Raw genomic sequence first — 18547 nt, 5'->3', positions numbered from 1 at the left:
ATTCTGCAGTGGGATTAAAATTCTTGGAAAACAGAGATAATTGGAATCTTCGTCCTCACTCAAATGTGTCCCAGGACTTTGTATTTTATTTTATTTTATTTTATTTATTTTATTTTTTATGGTGGAGCCTTGCTCTGTCACCAGGCTGGAGTTCAGTGGCGTGATCTCGGCTCACTGCAAACTCCGCCTCCTGGATTCAAGTGATTCTCCTGCCTCAGCCCTGAGTAGCTGGGACTATAGGCGCCCACCACCACGCCCAGCTAATTTTTGTATTTTTAGTAGAGATGGGGTTTCACCATGTTGGTCAGGATGGTTTCTATCTCCTGACCTCGTGATCTGCCTGCCTTTGCCTCCCAAAGTGCTGGGATTACAGGCATGAGCCACCGCATCCGGCCATATCCCAGGACTTTGACATGAGTTAGGCTAGTTTATTTATGTTACTGAATTCTATTTTTCAAAAAGGAGGAACTGTAGATGGGATAATAAAATGTTTCAGAGATACTCTTTGTTCTTTTCATGTTTCAGTTGATTTTTGTCGTTGTTGTTAGATTTCAAGGGTAGCTGAAATCTCAGAGCTGAACTGTGGTCTTAAATATAGAAAATGTTTCACAGCTGTCAAATGAATTGAAGTCTGTGAAGTCCGAGGCACTGATACCGCTGTCCAAAAGGTGTATTTTTGGCAAAAATATAGCGTGGGAATGACCTGGTGACCCTTGTTTCCTCCTCTTCTTGAAAGAGATAGAGAATTCAGAGATTTGTTTGACCATTAGAACTTCAAGTAAAAAGCATGAATATGGTCCCATTTTCTCATCATCAACAAAATCACATTTTCAGAGTTCACATTTATGGTTCAGATAAGACATTTTAAAAATAATGAAAGGGAAAACCGGTACATTACATTTTTGTTACATACTGAGATTATTATGTGTTTTTATGTGAAACAACATATATTTGGAAAGAACAGGGAAAACAACATTTTGGGACTCCCATTGGATGTAGAAACAAAAATGTAATGTAGTTGTTAAAAAGAAATAATTTATGCTTCTTGCATGCAAAAAAAGAATATCTTTTGAGCTTTTGTTCAATTTCCCTTTGGCATTTCTTCATTTCTAACTAAAACCAGCATTGCACATTGAATTTTCAAAGCAGAAATGCTAACATGGCAAAGTGTTTTAGGGATATTATTTTTGGATTGGATTACGTTTTGTATAAATACACTGTATCTTGAATAAACCCTGTGTATCTATGTAGTTGATGAATGAGTTCCAATCAGTTGTTAATCCACAAATATTCATAGTTCATATTCACTTTAACTCTTCTGCAAACCATTAACTCATCAGTAATTTTTCTTCGTCCTCAAGAAAGAATTTCTTTTAAGTGGAATATAAATTTGTTTTTGAACAATTGATTCAACACATATTGAGTGCTGCTGGATGTAAGGAATTGTAGAGAACTTAAAGATTAATCAGGCAAATAAAATACTTTGGAATCAAAAAGTCTTACTTCAGGCTGGGCATGGTGGCTCACGCCTGTAATCTCAGCACTTTGGGAAGCCAAGGCGGGCAGATCATGAGGTCAGGAGATCGAGACCATCCTGGCTAACACAGTGAAACCCCATCTCTACTAAAAATATGAAAAAACTAGCCAGGCGTGGTGGTGGGTGCCTGTAGTCCCAGCTACTCGGGAGGCTGAGGCAGGAGAATGGCATGAACCTGGGAGGCAGAGCTTGCAGTGAGCCGAGTTCGCACCACTGCACTCCAGCCTGGGGGACAGAGCGAGACTCTGTCTCAAAAAAAAGCCTCACTTCAAATTTGGCTCTAGCATTTACTAGTTCTGTGGAATTGGGCACTAATTAGAAGCTTTCTAAACCTCATTTTCCTTATTTATAAAATAATGGTAATATTCTTTAGGGTTCTTGTAAAGAGTAGCTGAGTTAATACTTCCCTATGGGAGGTATTGAGTATACATAGAAAACTGTGGACAAGACAGCACAGGCAAGTGCTATAGAAAGCTTTTTTTTCTTCAAGAGACAAGGTCTCGCTCTGTCGCCCAGGCTGGAGTACAGTGGTGCAATCATGGCTTGCTGCAGCCTTTACCTCCTGGGCCCAAGTGATCCTCCAACCTCACTGTCCCCAGCAGCTGGGACTACAGGTGCACGCTATCACACCAGCTAATTTTTTTAATTTTTTGTAGAGATGTGGTCTCACTGTGTTCCCTAGGCTGGTCTTGAACTCCTGGCCTCAAGAGATCTACCTGCCTCAACCTCCCAAAGTGCTGGGATTACAGGCATGAGCCACCATGCCCAGGCTCATAGAAGGCTATAAGTGAAGTGCTGTGGTGGTTCAGAGGAGAGAGAGAGAGAGCACATCCAAGGAATATTCAGAAAGTCTATTTCCATAAGTGAGGGGCTGGAGGAGGAAGAGGAACTAGGGAAGGAGGCAGATGGATCAGAGACACAGAAGAAGACCACCGTTATGTACCATGAGGCTGAAAACTGGTGGCCTACAGCAGTGATCCCCAACCATTTTGGCATCAGGGACTGGTTTCGTGGAAGACAATTCTTCCACGGGCCCAGGAAGGGGGATGGTTTTGGGATGATTCAAACATGTTACATTTATTGCGTACTTTATTTCTATTATTATTACATTGTAATATATAACAAAATAATTATACAACTCAGCTTAATGTAGACTCAGTGGGAGCTCTGAGCTTGTTTTCCTGCAACTAGACGGTTCCATCCAGGGGTGATGGGAGACAATGACAGATCACCAGGTATTAGATTCTCGTAAGGAATGTGCAACCTAGATCCCTTGCACGTGCAGTTCATGATAGGGTTCACACTACTGTGAGAATCTAATGCCACTGCTGATCTAACAGGAGGCAGAGCTCAGGCGGTAATGTGAGTGATGGGGAGCGGCTGCAAATACAGTTGAAGCTTCACTTGTGCCTGCTGCTCACCTCCTGCTGTGGGCCCTAGTTCCTAACAAGCCACCTACCAGAACCGTCCATGGCCTGGGGGTCAGGAACCCGTGACCTATAGGACAAATTAAGCTCCCAGATGGGTCTCCTTTTGCTTACAAAGGGTTTAAAGATTTTATTTTACCCAACATTTAAAAATTAGGTAAATTCCTATAAAAATCCAAATTTCTAGTTCTCTCTTGAAAAATTCAGATTAGAAAATATGTCAGCATTGGACCTAACTTCTTGCTTGGCAATTACCGTATTGAGCTGAATAGCAACTGCTCTTTCTATGGGTCACAGATTCTCCAGTTTGCTGCAGTATCCACCACTCTATATTGTATGGCAGGCCCTAAGGCCCACTTCATGCATTTATGTTACTTGTCCAGCCTTTGCAGAGATCATCAATACATTTTTGAATGCCTGCTTATTTCATAGGAGACACTGTAGTGGCTGATGTAGTGTCCAGACTAGTATGAAGCTTGATCTCTGACCTCAAGGTAGCTTGTAGGATACCAGAGGATATGATGTAAACATAGAACAAGTTGTGGAGTGACTGTGCAATGAAACAAGAACCACCACCAGATGGGCGCTGATCGGATGAAAAGTACGGAAAGTGTATGCTGCGGGAGCACAGAGAAAGGAAAGGTTATCTGATGAAGGCATGGTATTTTAAAAATTCCTTTGAATATTTATCCTTGTTGGTCAAGAAAACAGTTTTCTGAACAAGTTGAAACATAGACTTTGTGACTTATCCGTGTATGGTAACTATAAGGTAGTAAGTTGGTATGCATATAGATTTAAGATGATAAATGTGGTCGAGTCAATGTGGTTGACTCAGAATAGCTTGAGGAACTCTAGGAATGTGGCTCAGAGATGAAGGAGGTGTTGGTCTTTGTGAAAAGGGCAGATAAGAAGTCTTCTTTTCCTTATGGGCTCGCTGATTGTGCTGTTCTCATATAGATGCTCTGGCCCAGCACTTAACTTTATGGCAATGTTTTAAAAGCAGCATTTGGCTTTTACGTATCTGATTTCCTTAGCATAAATCAAAGCTTGTGGTCACAGTCAAAAGAAAGAATGGCATATTACTGCTCTTTCTGTAATGTGAATAATATGTGGTTGCAGTTTTTACATCTGCTTTTTATTTTCATTTTGTCTTAGCAAGAGAACTAATTGAAGCAATTTTTTCTTAAGATCTGTGGTTTAACTGTGCATACTTTTCTGTATCCATCTCCTAATCCTCAACAAATCAGTTCGTTCTTTCCACGTATTGTAAATCCCACCATAAAACTGAGTGATGTTCTATAAGTTAGTTACCATACTTCTTATTTGTAGATGTATCAGATTCCGGTTCTCTCCAGAAATATCTAAGATATAGGAGTTATTTAAGCATTCAGTTTCTGAAATCCTTAGCAACCGGATTCAATAGTAAATTCTATTCCATTTGGCTCTTATATACAAGTATAGTTTATTCATCTCTCATGAAATCAGTTTTACTAAATCTAGAATTCCAGTTCACTGTTAGATTTTTTTTCTGGTTGGGGAGGGCCTCAGAAATGGCTCTCCTTGACAGGAGGCATTGCTGTGTTTTTAAACTAGTTTAATTAAATATAAAGGTCCTCCTTAATTTGATTTATTTTCTTATTCTTGAAATATTGATTCAATTGTATGTAATTTGGTAAGCTCAAAAAAAATTAGCAAACATTTGATTGAAGAAAATTGTAGTTTATATTGATCTCCTTTCTTGCCAGGATCATGCTATTATTGCTGACAGCAACAATTAATTTTTTTGGTCTCTTCCTGTCTCAATATTAGCTAAAATTGAGGAAATACAGACCATTGTTTGACATGTAATTCTGAAAGATGTTTTATTATTAGGTCCAGGGATTTGTATAGTTCCAGTAAGGGCCATGGACTCCACTTGACCCCAAACGTACTTAATGTGTTGGTTGAGGGCAAGAATTTAGGATTTTTTAAATGTATGCTAGTCACAGGCACAGAAATCTTATTGACCATCTGCTCATTTCCAAAACCCATAGAAGCCACAGGAGCATGGATTTCTGGGTTTGAGGAACAAACAAGAAGTTACTTCAGAGCTCTTTACCTCCAGTGCCAGTCTGTTAGATCTCCAGTTAAATCTGGGAAACTGCCCTTGCCACCTCCATTTCACAGATTACTGTGAAGTTTATATTTCTTTGCTTTCCTCTGTTAAGCTTCTGATGTAGTCAAGGTTTCCTTCATTTTATGGCATTATTCCAAGGTGATAAAAACAATCTGCCTGAAATATCTTTTTCCCTACTTTTGGTACTGCCAGGCACACGATCCATCTGATGACAGGAAATAGCAAGAACCTACAGAAACGTATAGCATTATCTTGAAAACATAGGACAAGCTGTCTTTATTTAGGCAGGTTTGTATTTTCCCAATCCTTAACGCATGCCTTATTTGCATATCAGATAACTTACGAAGCTGTGGGTAATTTCCTCTGTTTTTGATTTTTGAAAATGAGTTTATTTTGCTTCAAAGAACCCTTTTGGCCTAGTCAACACCACAGATAATTTTTCTAAGGATAAACTCAGAATCTCTTGGCAACCAATTAGTCAAATCAACAAGTATCTGTTGATCTTGGCCTCAGGGACAGTTCTCTTCTTGTGGCATATTGAGGAGAGCTTTTATTGAATTCTCAATAGAAGCATTCCTGTATGACCCAGAAACACAGAAATGATATGTTGGTCAGAGAATCTGATTAAACATTTCTACTATGAGAAATCAAGATATTTCCTGATGATCACGAGGACAGATAGTACTGGTTGGCACTTTGTTGTGAGAAAAGAATCTTTCCTGGCACCACAGAGTTTTTTGCAGCTGGGCAATTTTCATCAGCCTCAGTGGCAACCTTTTCTTGCTCCCTCTTGGCCCCTGCTTTCATCATACGATATTTTTCAAATATTTGAACTATATGGTTATGCCATCGGAGGCCATGACTGAAGAAAGCTGTTATATATCCTTTGGGTCTAATTGTAGAGAGTTACAGACTCATAAGCTATTAGCAGGGGAAGTAACTTTCTCAGAAGTAACTAAGACCCAGAAAGAGGAGGTGACTTCCTCAAAAGCACACAGCTGATTGTTCCAGCAGAACTGAAGCTAGAATCCAACCTTCTGGTGTATACCTCTTAGGTATGGAGAGTCACATTGTCAGAGCAGGACAAAAATGGCTTTGGCAGAAAAATTTATTAAAAATAAAAAATCAGTGGCTCACATCTGTAATCCCAGCACTTTGAGAGGCTGAGGTGGGAGGATCCCTTGAGCCCAGGAGTTCAAAATCAGCCTGGGCAACATAGTGAAACTCATTTCTTCTTCATACAAAAAAAATCAGCCAGGCGAGGTGGTGTGCACCTGTAGTCCCAGCCACTTGAACTTGAGAGGCTGAGGTGGGAGGATCGCTTGAGCTGCAGTGAGACTGCAGTGAGGCTGCAGTGAGATGTGGTTGTGCCACTGCACTCCAGCCTGGGTGGCAGAATAAGACCGTGTCTCAAAAAAAAAAAAAAAGGTTTGTCTGCTTATGAAATTGATACGTGTTTATTGTAGGAAATTCAGGAACTACAAAAAAATAAGAAAAATAAGATTAAATAATCAGGATTTTTACCAAGTTAATTATTGTTAAATTTCCTTCCAGTCTATTTCTCTATACACACACAGACTATATATATCTATATATATACACACACACATATATATAAATATATATACATATGTGTGTGTACGTGTGTGTGTATATATATGTGTGTATATCTATATCTATATATAGATATAGATATAGATATGTTATTTTTGACAAGAAGCAGAAGGAATACCTAGCTTGGATTTCGAACATAATTATATGAAGGGACTATTTGTATAGATTTAAAGGAGCTAACAGTGGATGTTGGAACACCGAGAGACGAGCCACAGTGGACGGGGGAAGAAAAAGTGAGTGGGAGCTCAGCGACAGCTGGAGTTGTGGGAGAAGAACTGGCCGTCTGAAGTTGTAATAATAGAGGACATGGGCAAAGGGTTAGCCAACCCCAGCCCCCTCAGCATGAGCATTTGAGCTGTAGTTAGTTTCCTAACTCTGTTTCCTTGGCAATCTGAGAAAAGTTGGAATGCTGAATAGGTTAGGAGGCGACTTTGCTTATGCTTAAAATGATCCCTGGATTGGGAGAATTATAAAGACCTGATGGAGAAGCCATATTTTGGGCATCTCTGACTGCAGTGATTCTTGTGGCTGGGCACGTTTCTTGCTGGGTCCCTGGACTCGGTGTGCCTATGAGGGCATTTCAAGAGACAATGGCTCCTGTAGGATATGCGGATTTTAAGACAGGCAGCTTATAGCTGTTTTGGTCTTTATACCTATATTGTTTCGGCATGGACTGTAGCAAACACTCCCATTGAAAAGGGATACCTGATACTGCCCTGCTGTGTTTCCTGTCTTATATCCTTCTGAGTAGAGTGGCTCTGAGTGTGTCCTCTGTTAGTCTTTGAGCATGAATATGCAGTTGAATCTAAGAAAACTCTGCACGTCTCAGGGATACATCACTGCCCAAACTGTGATGCAAAAGCATGAGGGAAAGGGGAAAAAATACCCCAAGCTCTCTCTCCTTCTGTCCTGTACTCTCCCCTCACTTTGACTAAACCTAACCAGAAGATGGAGCTCAAGGAGAAACACTCTGATTATCCCAGCTGTGGCAGGTGCTCACCATAGTTTATCATACTTCTATTGATGGACCCTTGGGCTGTTTTCAGTTTTTAGCTGCCATGAACATTTGTGTACAAGGCTTTAGTTATATATTTTAATTTCTTTTTGATAAATTCATAGGAGTTGAATTTTTGGATCACAGGATCGACAAACATTTAACTTTTTAAGAAATGGCCTGTTTTGGCGTGGTGGCTCACACCTGTAATCCCAGCACTTTGGAGGCCAAGTTGGGTGGATCACAAGGTCAAGAGATTGAGACCATCCTGGCCAACATGGTGAAACCCCGTCTCTACTAAAAATACAAAAATTAGCCAGGCATGGTGGTGCATGCCTGTAATCTCAGCTACTCAGGAGGCTGAGGCAGGAGAATCGCTTGAACCCAGGAGGTAGAGGTTGCCGTGAGCTAGGATTGCGCCACTGCACTCCAGCCTGGCAACAGAGCGAGACTCCCATCTCAAAAAAAAAAAAAAAAAAAGAAAAAAGACATGGCCTGTTTTTCAAAGTGGTTGTACCGTTGTATAGTCCTGCAAACAATGTAAGGGAGTCCCCCTTGTTTCACACATTTCCAACATTTGGTGTTCACAGTTTTTTTCATCTGGGTCATGCTAGTGGCTATGTAGTAGTGTCTTGTTGTGGTTTAATTGCATTTCCCCAATGACTAATGATGTTGAGGAGGTTTTCATGTTCTTATTTGTCATGCACATAGCTTTTATGAAATATCTGTGCAAGTCTTTATAGAATTTGATTCTCATTTGATTAATTATTATTGTCTATTTGATTATTTTTATTATCAAGTTGTAGGAGTTCCTTATATGTTCTGGATACAAGTCCTCTGTCAGATTTGTGTGTTATGATCATTTTCTCTCAGTCAGTGGTTTGTTCATTTTCACAATGGTGGTTTTGATTAAGCAACATTTAAAAATGTTGTTAAGCGCAACTTATAATTTTTTTCTTTTTGTGCCTTGTCTTTGCTTGCCCCAAGATTTAGAAAAAATCATAGTTGTGGATTATTAAAATAATTTCAATTTAAAAATGAAATCCAGGGTGTTTTTCAGATTACCATGTGTCCTACTTCATAGGTGGTGTATCATCATAAAAGTTTATAAAATGCTGACTGCTTAGCATTGCAAAGAGACCTTGATACCATTTTTTCCAAACTTCTTCCTAACATTAGAGTTCCTTTAAAAAATTTCTGATAATGCTCACGCTTGTAATCCCAGCACTTTGGGAGGCCGAGGCGGGCGGATCACGAGGTCAGGAGATCGAGACCACGGTGAAACCCCGTCTCTACTAAAAATACAAAAAATTAGCCGGGCGCGGTGGCGGGCGCCTGTAGTCCCAGCTACTTGGAGAGGCTGAGGCAGGAGAATGGCGTGAACCCGGGAGGCAGAGCTTGCAGTGAGCCGAGATTGCGCCACTGCACTCCAGCCTGGGCGACAGAGCGAGACTCCGTCTCAAAAAAAAAAAAAAAAAAAAAAAAAAAATTTCTGATAATAATTCCGCCTCTAGATGTGTATTAGTCTGTTCTCTCACTGCTATAAAAAAATACCTGAGAATGAGTAATTTATAAAGAAAAGAGGTTTAATTGGCTCACGGTTCTGCAGGCTATACAGGAGGCATAGCAGCTTCTGCTTTTGGGGAGGCCTCAGGAAACTTACAATCATGGCAGAAGGTGAAGGGGAAGCAGGCACTTCTTACATGGCCAGAGCAAGAGGAAGAGAGAGAGAAGAGGGAGGTGCTACACACTTGTAAACAACCAGACCTCATGGTAACTCATTCACTCACAATCATGAGAACAGCACTGAGGGTACGGTGCTAACCCATTCATGAGAACTCCACCCCCATGACCCAATCACCTCCCACCAGGCACCACCTCCAACACTGGGGGTTACAATTTGACATGAGATTTGGTAGGGACAGAGATCCAAACCATATCAGGATGCTTCTAGAGATTGAAAGCTACCAGAAGTGAGAAATGAAGCCAAATATAAAATAATCACTTCTTGAAATTGATGCACTCTTTTAATAATTTGCTTGGTAGAATTGTATACAATAATAATTTTACTGAAATTCATTGCTAGTTTGATGAAAGTTTCAAAAACCCAAATTACAATCTATTGGCCAGTGCTTACATAGCTTTGGGATTATAGTTTGCATTAGGATAGAGAGAATAAGGTCAGCCATGTCACTGTCTAGGCAGTGACAGTGTGGTAAGTGCAATGAAGGAGCATGTGGCGTGGCTGAGAGAATAATTTGTCCTTCGTGGGTATGTCAGGGAATATTATAGAAATATGCTTGAGCTGGGCCCAAAATGGGTAGGAGTCTCAGGAGTTGGAGGGTTGGAATGGGGGGAACTAGTAGTAGTGAATATTGCTGCACATTTGAGTCTGAGTCTCAAGCAGTGGGAAATGAGATGAAGAGATTGGCAGGGCCTAAAGCATGAATACTTTGCACCTTGTTCTGTGTCTTCCCTGCAAAAAAATGGAATCAACAGGGTGACTGGTAGCATCAAGACCAGCCAGGAGGCTCAGGCAGCAGCCTAAGTCAGTAGTTCTTGAATTCTCAAGTAGGTGTGCTTCAGTTTATTAGTCCTTAGTCTTTTTTTTTTTTTTTTTTTTTTTTTTGAGACAGAGTCTCATTCTGTTGCCCAGTCTGCAGTGCAGTGGTGCGATCACAGCTCACTGCAGCCTCGACCTCCCAGGTTCAAGTGATCCTCCCACCTCAGCCTCCCAAGTGGCTGGGACTGTAGGTGTTACCATGCCTGGCTAATTTTTTTTTATTTTTTATTTTGTAGATATGGGGTCTCACTGTGTTGCCCAGGCTGGTCTGTAACTTCTGGGCTCAAGGGATCCTCCTGACTTGACCTCCTGGAGTGTTGGGGTTACAGGTGTGAGCCACCGTGCCTGTCCTGTCCTTCCCTTTTGAATCAGAATCTCTTGGGTAGAGGCTGGTCCTTCGGATTTTTTCCTGGGCTCTGGAGGTGATTCTGAAGCTCACTGGAGTTTAAAAACTGCTGGTGAATGATGAGGATATCTTAACTAAGACAGTGAGAAAGAAACAAGTGCCTTGATTAGAGAGGTATTAGGGATTGGCAATTAGATAGTATTCCTGGTGACCATCTCTGTGTGAGGAATGAGGGAGTAACAGGATTATGGCTTGAGTGATTTCAAAAATGTCATTCCTGCCCATCACTTATATGGCAACACAGAGCATATGTGTGTGAGAAAGGAAGTTTAATCTTAGATACAGGACCAAATTCCTATCAAGAAATGCCCATTTTTATCACGCAGAAATAACATTAACTTTGGGAAAATATGGTTCTGTCAATATAAATATTGCAGAAAATAATGAAGTACTTTCATTATATAATACTTAGTCTTTTCAAAGGATATATTCAGCTCGCATTTGTTGCTTGCCTACTACATACTCTGATGACTTTTAGCCTAGATCTATTATTACTGTTACTGTTTTACAGATGATGAAACTGAAGCTCAGAGGGGTTAATTCATTTCCCTCAGGTCAGTCTAGTCAGGAACCAGGCAGGGTGAAGATTCAAAACTTCTGACCTTGCCAAATCCAGTTTTCTTCCCATTATTACACAGCTGCTTCTAATAATATGGATGGGCAGGGTTTTTTCCTTCTTATTTATACATGATAAACTTGAAGTCCAGAGAAAGGTCCAAGGTCTCAAGCTGGCAAGTATCAGAACAGGGACCAGAACCCAGGTTCCTGTTTCCTGGCCCCAGCTCTTGTCACTGTCTCCTTCTGCTTCCCAAATGATTACAGAAGCTGGGTTCCTTTCCTACTTGTTATATGTACAGTTGGACCTTTACCTCCTAAAATGGGAAGAATTTAAAGCATTATAAATATTGTTTTGAAGGGAAGAAATAATTGTTTGAGAAGCAAAGCTAACCCTCAAGGCTCAGTTGCTTTGAGGTGGTATGTGACAGCACATTTCCAGCCTGTGAATGATGTTTTTTTTTTTTTTTTTTTAATTAGGAACCTGACCGCGATGGTGAAAGAAATATGGAAGTGACTCCAGGAGAAAAGGTACTTAGGAACACCAAAGAGCAACGCGATCTGCATAATCGGCTGAGAGAGATTGATGAAAAGCTGAAAATGATGAAGGAAAATGTGGTAAGTCTTTCTTTTTGTTTTAGTTAATTTTTTTAAGAAAAAAAATAGAGGCAGGGTCTCACTATGTTGCCCAGGCTGGTCTTGAACTTCTGGGCTCAAGTGACCTGCCCACCTCAGCCTCCCAAAGTGCTAGGATTACAGGTGTGGGCCACCACACCCGACAATCTCTCTTATTTAAAGTTTAATTGTAACCAACACTTGTACCAAAAAAGGTTTGTCTCTTTTGACTGTTTTATGACTGTTCTCGTGTGTTAAATCAGCCATCTGAATTTGTCAGTAACAATGTGAACAAAAGCTAAAAATATAATTCATAGGACTTTGATATTCTTAATTTAAGCAATTTATATAATATAAAACATTAAATAGCATATAAAACATATTCTGACTTCAGATAGTGTGTAAGATACTATCTGAAGTCAGAATAATAATCCATAATCCTAATATTCTGACAGTGACACAAATATATGTTTTTCGTGGAAAAATTTGGTAGTTCTCCCTAAAATCATCCCTATGTTTTGAACTTATAGCTTAAATTCTCTCACTTTTTGTGTGTAATTACTAATATATTATTAGTAACTAATTAATTTTAATGCATTCCAAATCTTTCTTGGCCTACTTCATGTTTTTCTTGCTTAACATAAAGACATGTCATTACTGATGAGTGAAAACTCTTAAAGCAACTAAATTGTGAGCTGGTTGACGCTCTGAACCTGTTAGAAGTGCTCTATCATACTATGATTTTCCAGCTACCCATAGAATGTTTTCAGCTGGATACCTGGATTTTACCTAAAATTAAACATGTCAAGGCTGAGCTTGTGATTGTGGTCTTGCAGAATTACCTGCAGTAACCCCTTTTGGTCTCCTACTAAATTCTGCTATCTTGGGTGATCTTCAAGCCTCTTTGAGTTTTAACCAATGTGACTAGTTTGTTGCCATATTCTTCCTGAGTGGCTTATGACTCAAAATCTTTTTTTTTTTGTCCCTACTTTTATCACCCTTTTCTCAGTGTTGTCACCTCATGCCTTAGCCACTTATAACCTGGTTTTTGTAGGATTTCTTGTTTCCAGTCACTCCCTTCTCTCATTATTCCACTTAATATGCTGCATCGTGGAGTAAACATCAGGTGAGTGATTTTAAAATGTGATCCCCTTCAGAGCCCCTGAGAGTGTGCCACAATCCCGTCTTCACACCTTGTAATCAAGCCCAGCTGAACTGCCCCTCACTGCCTGCAGGCCCACAGATAGCTGCACTGACACAGAGCCTAATGGAGATCAGGGCCACCTAATGAGAGTTAGGCAGCAGATCTAAAGGGAATGAATACATTGTGCTTCTTTTATAGCTCATTTTTATTTGCTTTGCATGGGAAATCTCATGGGCATTATATTTCAGGGAGACCTCTATTTCCATTTTCGGAGAGATTTCTCTGATTCTGTTGATGGGACGAAGTAGAAGAAGTAGGAATGGGCCGGGTGTGGTGGTTCACACCTGTAATCCCAGCACTTTGGGAGGCCGAGGCGGGCGGATTGCCTGAGCTCAGGAGTTCGCGACCAGCCTGAGTAACAAGGTGAAACCCCATCTCTACTAAAACACACAAAAAATTAGCAGGGCGTGGCGGTGTGCGCCTGTAGTCCCAGCTACTTGGGAGGCTGAGGCAGGAGAACTCCTTGAACCCGGGAGGCAGAGGTTGCAGTGATCCGAGATTGCGTCACTGCACACTCCAGCCTGGGTGACAGTGAGACTCTGTCTCAAAGAAGAAAAAAAAAAAAAGAAGTAGGAATGGTAGGGAAGTGTAAGGGGGCTCTTGGCCAGTCATTGTAGTGGTAATGATGGTACATTGTAAATTCGATGTGATTAATGAAATGTTTGTGGTTTGGTTGGTTTTGAAAACTGTTGGTACTTCCTCTCACCCCATATCTGCCAATCCAAGGCGGGCTAAGCCTGTCACTCCCCATGATCCATTCTCCTGATTTCTGACTGCTGTGGTTTGGATGTTTGTGTCCCCCCAGAATTCCTGTTGAAACCCTAGTCCCCAAGGTGATGGGATTAGGAGGTGGGGAATTCGGGGAAGTGATTAGGTCATGTCAGTGAAGCCCTCGTGAGTGAAATTAGTGCCTTTATAAAAGAGGCCCAAGGGGACTCATTTATTTGCCCCTTTTACTATGTGAGGATGTAGTGAGAAGTCACCCCTGTCAACAAGGAAATCAAACCTGCCAGCTCTTCGATCATGGACTTCCCAGCTTCTAGAACTGTGAGAAATAAATTTCTGTTGTTTATAAACCACCCAAAATACCATTATTTTGTTGCCCAAACAGACTAAGACACTAGCCATTTAGCACATACCTTGAACATGTGCCTGTTATTTTCTACCACGTCTCTGCCATTATTTAATTTTTGGCTCAAAACCAGGGTCCTTTAAGAAACTGTAAGTCATTCCAGTGCCTTATGAAATTTGGCTACACTTAAAGGGATGTGATAAATGTCAAGAGTTGGTTGTTATCCAAGTGGAAAAGAATAATATATGAGTAGATAAGAGCAATTATTGAATACCAACTATGAGCCAGGCACTGTCCCAAGTATTTCGCAGATACTAAAGTATTTAATCATCACACTGCTCCATGAGATAAATACCACAGTCCTCATTTTATGGATGAAGAAATGGAGTGAAAGAGAGGTTGACTAATTCCTTGAGGTTATACAGCTAGTAAGTGGAGGAGGTAGGATTCAAATGGTTAGCATTTAACAACTATGCTGTTATTGCCTTTCTGGGACTTGCTTTTCTTTTCATGATTAATGTTTTTTTTGTGAATTAAAGTGTGATAAACTTGTTATAGTCAGTAACATTCATGAGCGAAATGTTTGGGTTCCCCTATACAAATTTTATTTTCATAGTTTTTTGTTTTATAGTCAACACTTTCAGAGGCTGCTATCTGCATGATAAAGGCCCATGAATGTTGATCTGTACTACTTTCTGTTTTTTTTTTTTTTTCTGAGACAGAATATCACTTCCGTCACCCAAGTTGGAACGCAGGTAATCCTCCTACCTCAGCCTCCTGAGTAGTTGGGACTACAGATGTGTGCCACCTTGACCAGCTAATTTTTTTATATTTAGGAAAGGCAGGGGTTTGCCTTGTTTCCCAGGCTAGTCTCTAACTCCTGGGCTTAAGCATTCTGCCCACCTTGGCCTCCCAGAGTGCTGGGATTACAGGTGAGAGCCACCACGCCTGGCCCTGTTTTATGTTTTCATTGCTTAGTGTTTCATAACTGTAGATTCATAACTGATTTCATAATTGTGGATTCATATTGTGTACCATGTGACCTGTTGAGGGGAAGATACTGTGTGTTTCAAACTCTGAAAACGCACTGTATCTCATAGATGGCTAGATATTATTTCAACTGGGAATCTGGAGACCTGAGTCCTTGTTTCAGTTTTGTTAATAGCTTGCTCTGTAACCTTGAATAAATTACATAGTTTCTTAGAGCAGGGGTCCCCCACCCCTGGGCCAAGGACCAGGTACTGGGCCACTCAGCAGGTGATGAGCAGCAGGTGAGGGTGGCTTTGTTTGTATTTACAGCTACTCCCCATCTCTTGCTTTACCTGAGCTCTGCCTCCTGTCAGATCAGTGGCATTAGATTCTCATAGGAGCATGAGTCCTATTGTGAACTGCACATGCCAGAGGTCTAGGTTGCATGATCCTTGTGAAAATCTAATGCCTGATGATTTAAGGTGGGGCAGTTTCATCCAAAAACCATACCCCTCTCCCACCCCCCCATTGCCAAAAAGGTTGGGGACCACTGTCTGAGAGACTTCATTTCATTGCTTTAAAGTCAAGAGAGTAGTGCAAGATGACCTCTGTTCTTTTGCCAGAGATTCTTGGCACACTTATTTTTGATAAGAAGTGATGTTATTTGTAATATATAGTATCTAAAACTAGTTTGTGTATTTCCTAAATATTTGGTATTAATTGGATTAAATCTTCTATTGAAAGTTACTTTTGAAAGTTTAGTAACACTTTTTAGGAGAATGCAAGATTGTCTTTTCTATATACAAAATTAGTCTACTGCCCTCCAACCAGAGAATGTGGTTTCTGAATGATAGGAAATGGCCAACTTTGCAGTTTTGCCTTATTCTGCCTCCTGCAATGGAACATCCTTTCAGGATTACTGGTGGAAGAGGTAATCTGTGGCCATTGAATTGGTGATCTAAGGATCAAACCCATATCCTGTTTTAGGGATGGGAGAAGAAAGAGTGAGCTAAGGGGCAGTATAGGAGCCCTGTGGGGTCCTGGAAATGCCTGCATCCAGGATTGATTTGTCAGTAAAGGCTGGAAAAGTAGCTTAATTCTGTGTTTCAGGGTTAGGCTGAGGCTGCTGATTCACATTTGTCTTGGTCAAGACTGGCTGAGGAAGCGGGATTTGATTTAGTCCGTAGGAGGTGGTAGTGTTGTTGGCATCAGTGGATTTAGCTATTAGGAGCTAGGGGAAGTAGACACAGTGAAATAAGATTGAAGCTCACACATTTACTATGAAATTCAGTAGGCATATAGGGGCCTTGAAAAGCAGCTCTGAGAGTGGAAGAAGGATGAGCCGTGGGTGCTGGAAGCAGCATGTGTGAAGCACATCTGTAGGATTTCCTTAGTGTGAGTCAACGGTGTCATACAGCTGCTCTGGGACACATTAAGAGAGAAGTAAGCAAAATGGATCATATTTAGATATTAGAGTGACCAAGATGAGGAAGAGATGTAAAACCAGGTCAGATGAAGGATTGTTAATGGGGCTACATGTATTTATTTAACCCAGCAAAGAAGAGACTAGTGCATGTATGTTTTGTGTGTGTTGGTTGGGGTAGGAGGGAAGGGGAGTGGTTTGGTAGAAAAATCACAGATGGTAACTTCCCAAAGAGATTTAAAGGGCTGACATGTTAAATGTTAATTTGATTCTTTATAGTGGAGGAGGAAAATGCCTGGTGATTGGGAAGCCTAAAAGAGATGTATTTCTGGTAAATATTGAGGAAGAAAGTTAGAATTATCTCATTGGAAATGGTCTGTCTGGGACTAAGTATTCAAAGTAGACTGGAGTGATACTGGCTGGGTAGAGAGAGTGTTGAAGTATCATGGGGTGCCTGGATGGTTTAGGTGAGTGTCTCAGGCACAAGCAGGCAGCCTGTAGATGGTGAGTAGGTGGAGGAGCTGTGCTTTGAGCTCTTTACACATGTCAGGGAGTTTGTGCTGAGCCACCTGCTGCTTGCCCAGTTGGTTCCCATGGTGTTAGGTGTAGTGGCTTTAACTATGGATAAGAGTTTTTCCACCAGGTTAGCTACTTGTATCGAGACAATTTGAGATGTTGGAATGAAGAGATAATGGGAGTATCTGCTTTCATAGAATAGGCACCGTAAGACAGCCCCCACAGACAGTCTTTTCATCATTTGCCATACAAGTGATGTTTGTCTCTGGTACTTCAAACCAGACAAACAAGAGAGCAGTTTTCTGTTGGTTCGGGTGCTCTACAGGCTTTTCTGCCCATCCAGTCTTCTAACCCCACTCTGCTCTAAATCATTTCCCTGGTCCTATTATATAAGCTTTATATAGGGGGCATGGTGGTTAAGGGCCAGACTACTTGGGGTTTGAATCTCAACTGTGCACTTAGTAGCTGTGTGAGCTTGGCAGGTCCCCTGAACCCTCTGTGCTTCAGTTCGCTAATCTGTAGAATGGAGATAATTACAATTACTTTAACACTCACCTCTTAGGGCTGTTATGAAGTTTAAATTAGTATATATAAGGTACTTAGAACAGGGTCTGGACATTTTAAGTGCTATATACATTTTTATTATTAACATAATTAATACGGCATTTACATAAGCTTGTTTCCAGGATAAGGGGGGAAGGACATCGTATGGAGGGCAACATTGAAGGTGGAGGGGTAAGCCTTGGAGAAGAACCAAGGTACCCTTTTCCTGACTCAGGGTGAAAGAAAGGAAGGGTGGTCCAAGAAAGGCAGGCTGAGAGATGAAGAGAAGGTGGGCGAGGCCATGTGTGAATGTTCTCTACTTACCCTGTAAATTAGCGACCTCTCCGTATGGTCAGAGTGGGAGGGTAGAGTGGGGATTGAAGAAGGGTAGGAAGGGACTGGAATAGAGCCAGTGAATATGAGAAAACAGCAATGGGCTACAATCAGGTAGCCCAGGGGAGGTTGGAAACCCTGCTGTGAAATGGAGTCAGTCAGGAAGCCTGAAAGGTTTCTCTGACAGCCCTCAGCAGTCCACCAAAGCTGGAGATGAGCGATGATGAGTTGAGGCAAGGGTGAGGAGAGGTTGGGTGATTGCAATGAAAGATCAAGGGGGCAGAGGAACTGGTGGCAGATACCTATGGGGGCAAGGGAACTGGTGGCAGTTACCTATGAGACCATAACTGAAAAATTGTAATATATATACCTCAGATATCAGCTGGGATCCTTTTGCCTCGCTTTCACCCAGTTTCATAACTTATTGTACCAACACAGAATAGAATACCATCTGCCTATCAAAAGAGTGAGGTAGGTCTATGTATCTTGAAAAGATGTCTGTGATAGAGTATTAAGGAAAAAGCCTGTTGCAGAAGACAGTGATCAGTGTGATTCCATTTTTATAAAAAGAGACATAGAAAAATCCTGGAACAATATACATATACCAAATGCTTAACAGCAATTACTTTTAGTGGGGATTGGGATGGATGGGGAGGGGAA

The 18547-nt window shown here is 41.0% G+C and overlaps 1 protein-coding gene across 4 annotated transcripts in view; it reads left to right on the top strand.

Annotated features, from left to right (window-relative positions):
* FSIP1 (fibrous sheath interacting protein 1) overlaps positions 1-18547 on the top strand; it is a 188841-nt gene that overhangs the window by 62258 nt on the left and 108036 nt on the right. For all 4 annotated transcript variants that reach the window (XM_055278660.2, XM_063639082.1, XM_063639081.1 and 1 more), the window contains one exon: positions 11693-11830. In XM_055278660.2, the coding sequence (XP_055134635.1) occupies positions 11693-11830 (138 nt within the window). The remainder of the gene's footprint in view (positions 1-11692; positions 11831-18547) is intronic.

The sequence above is a fragment of the Symphalangus syndactylus genome, chromosome 5 (assembly GCF_028878055.3).
Source record: "Symphalangus syndactylus isolate Jambi chromosome 5, NHGRI_mSymSyn1-v2.1_pri, whole genome shotgun sequence".
Classification (NCBI taxonomy): domain Eukaryota; kingdom Metazoa; phylum Chordata; class Mammalia; order Primates; family Hylobatidae; genus Symphalangus; species Symphalangus syndactylus.
This window is presented reverse-complemented; position numbering and strand designations above follow the sequence as displayed.